This window comes from Grus americana, chromosome 14 (assembly GCF_028858705.1).
Source record: "Grus americana isolate bGruAme1 chromosome 14, bGruAme1.mat, whole genome shotgun sequence".
NCBI lineage: Eukaryota > Metazoa > Chordata > Aves > Gruiformes > Gruidae > Grus > Grus americana.
The window spans coordinates 5,317,299-5,323,303 of NC_072865.1; the positions used below are offsets into that span (position 1 = coordinate 5,317,299).

General features: G+C 51.8%; 1 protein-coding gene across 1 annotated transcript; it reads left to right on the plus strand.

Annotated features, from left to right (window-relative positions):
- The first annotated feature begins 1,151 nt into the window (after nt 1-1,151).
- Nucleotides 1,152-4,634, plus strand: WNT8A (Wnt family member 8A). Its single transcript, XM_054841924.1, has 6 exons — nt 1,152-1,222; nt 1,314-1,347; nt 1,555-1,693; nt 2,665-2,790; nt 2,901-3,043; nt 4,074-4,634. Exons 1-6 carry the CDS (start codon nt 1,152-1,154, stop codon nt 4,632-4,634), a joined length of 1,074 nt encoding a protein of 357 aa, XP_054697899.1.
- The last annotated feature ends 1,371 nt before the right edge of the window (nt 4,635-6,005 follow it).

Below are 6,005 nucleotides of genomic sequence, written 5' to 3' on the forward strand. Positions count from 1 at the left end.
CTTTCGGGCTCAGCACCCACACTGCCCCGCTCAGCGGGCAGGATCCCTGCCGGGGGTGAGCCGGCCCTCATTGGGACCACTCAGCCACGGGAAAACAGACTGAGCAGTTTCCATGAACACCATCTTGCTGTTGCTCCATCCGCAGCTCTTTACAGCCCTTAATGATATTGGCTGTAACTATTAAGAGGCTTTTTTGGGTTTTCTCTGATAAGGATTTTCCTTTCCTGAGCACAGCCCATGGCTCAGCAGAGGCCCCTCGCTCCGCTCGGGGGTACGGGCAGCGCTCCTGCCTGCAGAGCCAGCAAGCAGCCGTGCTTTTGCTGCGGCAGCCTTCACCGTAGGGAAATTGCTAACCCCAGAAAACTGTTCCCCTAATTACAGCGTTGGAGCATGGAGCAAACCACATAAATGATTCACACAGTGTTCCCAAGTTGCAGCCGCGTAAATTAGAGAGATTTCCAAACACTCCCGAGCCGTGCACGCTGTTATCAGGATGGAAATGCCGAAACTTTCATCATAAAGAGGCGAGGAGGGGAAAAAAGCCCCGCCGTTAAACGCATCTCTTCAAATCAAGAAGACCTGGGAGGTCTATCCCCTATAGATCTTTACAGAACGGTTGTTAAACTCCTCGGGGAGTTCTCGTAGGAGGGAGCAGGCAGATAGCAGGGGAACTATAGAAATGCATCAGCTTGTTATTTCAGAGGGACGTGGGGACTGAGCCTCCGCTGGCAAGCAGAGCATGAAAAGGAGAAGGCAAGCGGACTTGGGGCCGAGAGAAAGGGATGGCTGGCTGTGGGGAAGAGAGTTAAAAGTGTCCCATTGTTAGGGAAGTTTGCTCTCCTTCAGACCATCCCGCTCCCAGGGACACCGCGCCGCCTTTTGAAGTGCAACCTTAGGCGGTTCCTTGTCACCCATTGGAGCGGGAGCTTTTTTACCACATTAAGTCATTGGGTAGCAAATGAATGGGGGGTTTTGACTATTCACAACTTCACCTTATAAATATCAGGGTTGTAGGTTCCTGCAGCTTTCCTCCATCCCGATAGCTCACCTTGGGAAGGAGCGGAGGGAGGTGGCCCTGCTCGCTCGGGGACCTGCGGTGCAGAGAGCTACGGAACAGTGAAAGGGATCCAGCCCCGCTCCTTGTGACAGCCATGAAGACAAGCACCTTCCTCATCCTCTCCATCGCAGGGGTCTACAGCACCGTTCTCCACGCAACAGCATGGTAGGGTCCAACTCAGTGGAAAGGGCGTTTTTTAGGGATGCTCTTCGGCCTGCGGCAAACTGTGTGATTCATTTTCTTTTCTTTGTTTCAGGTCTGTGAATAACTTTCTGATGACAGGACCTAAGGTAATTAACAACTGTCAGGAATTTAAGTAGAGCAATTTTGTTTTGCAAATGGAAATGGGACTTTTCCAAGGAACCAGATTTCCCAGAGCATATTGGCTCCGAGTCCTGCTGAGTAATGAGGGAAAGGACTCGCAACCCGTTTGTGTCTGTTGTCACTGATAAATGGTAAAACGCAATGGATTTTAACCCCGCTATTTCCCGTGCCAGGCTTACCTGACGTACTCCAGCAGCGTGGCGGCCGGGGCGCACAGCGGGATGGAGGAGTGCAAGTTCCAGTTCGGGTGGGAGCGCTGGAACTGCCCCGAGAGCGCCCTGCAGCTCTCCACCCACAACCGGCTGCGCAGCGGTGAGTGCGCCTTTACATGCCGCACCAGCATCCCTGGCCCGGGATGCCTTTGGGTACAAGCTGGGATGTGCTCTGGAGAGAGATGGGGCTGATAATTAGACCAACCGATGGAGAAGGGTTTCTGTGTCCCAAATATCATGGTTGTTTTTCTCCCTCTGTGTTAATTGGATGTAATGAATAGCATTAACATTTTTCTAGGAATCCCAGGCTCTCCCTGGATCTCTATCCCTGCTGGGCTAGAGCTCGGTGCTTCCCGCAGCGCTGCTCCGTGGGCTCGCTCCTGCCACTTTGTGCGCAGCATCCCAGGGAGCGCAGTGCTGGAGGCACCTGAGCTTGCAACGGGGAGAAGTGCAGGAGAGATGAGGAGAGAAACCAGAGACATGCACTAAGAAACTGTCTTCGTAAGAAAGTTGTGGATATATCTGAATACTGACTGCTTCAACAAGCAGAAATTTCCTTTTGCCCAGAGCAGCATCTTTATTTGAATCTAGTAGGAAAGCCAAAAAAGAAACTAAATGAGAAGTGTGGGTGCAGACAGCTGTTAGCACAGGTTCAACCACCGACTGAAACAAGATCAATGACAGTTTTCCCCAGCAGACAAGATCAAAGCATGAACATACCCCCGAGCAGGAAAGGACAAACAGAGTGCCAGGTGAAGCGAGTGATAACTGACCTTGGCCAGGGCAGGATTGGGGCATCGCCTTAAAATCCTGCTGTTGCCGAGAAACTCCATCCCATACACAGACACCTGCATAGTGTTATGCCAAATTGCTGAAACCCTCGATGCCGAAGCCTGAAGAGACTCCAATCACGAGCATTTAATTTCTATAGCACCTTCCCTTTTGCCCAAACTGGGGTTTTATTTTTTTCCCCTTTTTGCACCTTTGCAGCACAGGAGAGCTTCATTCCCAATAAACCGGGACGGATATCTATGTTTGCATGTGACAGCTTTTTTTTCCCCTCTCCCCCAGCTACCCGGGAAACATCCTTTGTACACGCCATCAGCTCGGCCGGCGTCATGTACACCCTCACCAGGAACTGCAGCATGGGAGACTTCGAGAGCTGCGGCTGTGACGACTCCAGGAACGGCCGCGTCGGTGAGCTGCCGTCTCAAGACCGGCTGACATCGTCTCTCCATCCCCAGGATCTCAGGGCAGAATTTGGCCCGACGAGGCGGTTCTGCGCTTAACATGCGTCTGTCTTGCAGGTGGCCGAGGCTGGGTCTGGGGAGGATGCAGCGACAACGTGGAGTTTGGGGAGAGGATTTCCAAGCTCTTTGTGGATGCTTTGGAAACGGGACACGATACCCGCGCGCTGATTAACCTGCACAACAATGAAGTTGGGAGACTTGTAAGTCAAATATATTATAATAATAGTAATAAGAATAATAATGTCTATATTGAAAAGAAAATCTGAGAATCTGATAGGCCGTTCAGGTCCCTGTCTCCAGCCATCTGTGGCAATCTGGGCCTTGTAGTATTTGCATGGGGGAAAAAATACAGCCAGAATCTGGCCCTAGACCTGAACACGAGGAACTGCAGTAGGAGTCGTTCCCACTTCAGCAAGAGTTGTTCCCACTTCAGCTTCTGCAGCTGTGTGCAACACAGGTAACTACTAGCACGCACCACTTATTCAGAAGCGCAGGGGGTTTATACTCACCTAGCACTGTCTGGTCTGTAAAACAAAGCAAGAACCACCTTACTTTCTTGCAATATGCATTTCCAAGCTATTTGGCCGGGGAAGCCAGGTGTGAGCCGGCTGCCAGACTGGTCCCCCACTCCCCGCCTGGGCCGGCAGAGGCTCTCAGCATCTTGCCAAACCTCCTTGTCTGTAAAAACAAGGATGGCAACACTTAACATACCTATCTCATGGGGTGTGTCGAGGCTTAATCTCACGTAGATACCAGTGATTGAGACCTTATAAATACCAGAGGGAGATGCGTAGATAATATCTGTGAAGTGCTTGGCCTGGAGGAGATGCAGAGAGGTTGGGTATGATTATTCCAAAGCAGCTTCACACATTTTGAATGAAACCTCTGAGAGGGATGATGGGTTGATGCTGCGATGAGCGAGGTGAGCGGCGTAAGAAGGGCACGACCTGACAAAGGTGCTTTTTTCCTGGCCCGGAGAAACAGCTCCTGCAAGGACTGGAGACAATAGTTTGTGCCCACTCATTATCTCTGTCCTTTAAATTACTGAAGAGGGACAGATGTTTTCCAGGAACTAAAATAAGAGCATCAGCTCGTGTCTTGGAAGGACCTGAAGTCATGCCAAGCATGAACCACTTTTGACTTACTGCCCCCCCAAATTAGAAGTACCTGATTTTGAGATTTAAATGATGATGCTCTGCTGCTCCTAATTTCCCCACCTTTTCCACCAAGGCGGTGAAAGCCACCATGAAGCGAGCCTGCAAGTGTCACGGCGTGTCAGGCAGCTGCAGCATCCAGACCTGCTGGCTCCAGCTGGCTGAATTTCGCGAGATCGGCAACTACCTGAAGATAAAATACAACCAAGCCCACAAGCTGGAGATGGACAAGAGGCGGATGAGAGCCGGCAACAGCGCCGACAGCCGCGGGGCCACGGCAGAGACCTTCCACCACGTCCACGCCACGGAGCTCGTCTTCCTGGAGGACTCCCCCGACTACTGCACGAGGAACGCCAGCCTGGGCCACCATGGCACCGAGGGCCGCGAGTGCCTGCAGACCGGCAAGAACCTCTCGCAGTGGGAGAAGAGGAGCTGCCGGCGGCTGTGCACCGAGTGCGGTCTCCGCGTGGAGGAGAGGAGGACGGAGGTGGTGGCCAGCTGCAACTGCAAGTTCCACTGGTGCTGCACGGTGCGGTGCGAGCAGTGCCGGCAGCTGGTGGCCAAGCACTTCTGCGCCCGCCGCGACACCGCCGCCCCCAACCACATCAAGCGGAAGAGCAAGGGCCATAAGAGATAGACAGTGGCCCTGGCTCCCGAGGAGGACGCTTTGGTGTCCCCAGACTCGGCGGCCACCGGCAGAGCTGGGAGGGGGGGGAAGGAGCGTCCCCGGGGTCCAGAGGGCTGAGCGGGGCATCGTGCGAGGCGACGGGGCCTCCTGCGGACGGATGCTGCGAGATTAGGAAGCACGAGGTGCAGGGGAACCACGGTCCTTCTGTCTTCCATGGTTTTTCCTCAATAGTTACCAGTAGCATCTTTCTTTTCGGGAGTCACTTTATTCATGTATCGGACAGAGGAAGAATTTAGCATTTTCATTGGACTCAACCCCTTGTGCCACATCCAGCGGGTCCGCCAAGGCCAGCGGTGGTGGGGAGTGAGGTGGGGACAGGCACTGTGGCCAAAAGTGGGTCCCATGGGGCGGCTCAGTCCCAGCAGCCACAGGCACCGCAGCTGGGGCACCCCCAGCCCGGCCATTCGTGCACAGCGGTCGCTCGGCAGCATTTCCAGGGGGAAACTTATGCACTTTCTGATGGGAGAGGGGGTTTTGCAGCATCACAGTGTATATTACAACTGCAGCCTTTTGAGGGCTTTGATAGGTTTACAGCCAGTGTTTACAGATTTCATAATTTTTTTCCCCTTTGTTTGGGGTTTGTTGTTTGTTTTTTTTTAATTTTGTATTTTCGTACCAGAACTCCTGCCCCCAATAGATAGTAGCTTTTTGTATTTGTACTGGATGAAATTAAGCTGTTTACAATTCCTATACTTTTTATTAAAAAAAACCCAACATAATTAGCAGGTAAGAATTCAGAATTCTTTATGCCTAATGTTGTTTATTAATAAGTTGTATTATTGCTTAGCACAATCTGTTTTCTCTATATATTTTGAAGGTATCCCTGAAGAGTTAGGTTTTGGAGTGTATTTTGCAATAAACACCACAATGAAAAAGATTGCCTTTTTCCTTTCTGGCTCCCTAGCAGCCTGACTTTAGGTGCAAAATTGTCCCTTTCTGTGTAAAGCCCAGCACTTCTCATCATTAATCCAAAAGCCACTGAAGCCAGCGAGAAGGTTGTACTCCCAGACCTCAATAAAAGTTGGCTCCAGCCTTCAGTCCCTGGAGGGTTTGCTTTAATACCTATCACCGCAATATCTAAGTTTTTTCAAGCGCTGAGTACACAGACACTGCTGGCTAAAGCCGATTTTGAAGCTCCCAACGCCTCTTTAATTTGCCTACAGCCCGACGTCCCCCAGACAATGCGGGGCTGCCCCGCTTTGATGTGGAAAGCATCGGCACTCACTGCAAAATTCTCGGAGGCACGAGAGGAGCCCTTTGAACTGGGGACAGGAGAGAAAACTTGGGGACAGTTGTGAATGTGTCTGCTGGTTCCCTGCT

Excerpts from the sequence above, each read along its gene's own strand:
- WNT8A (XM_054841924.1), top strand. The coding sequence starts at position 1,152 with ATGAAGACAAGCACCTTCCTCATCCTCTCCATCGCAGGGGTCTACAGC. Across the intron at positions 1,223-1,313 it reads GTTCTCCACGCAACAGCATG|GTCTGTGAATAACTTTCTGA; the intron begins GTAGGGTCCAAC and ends TCTTTGTTTCAG. Across the intron at positions 3,044-4,073 it reads ACAATGAAGTTGGGAGACTT|GCGGTGAAAGCCACCATGAA; the intron begins GTAAGTCAAATA and ends TTTTCCACCAAG.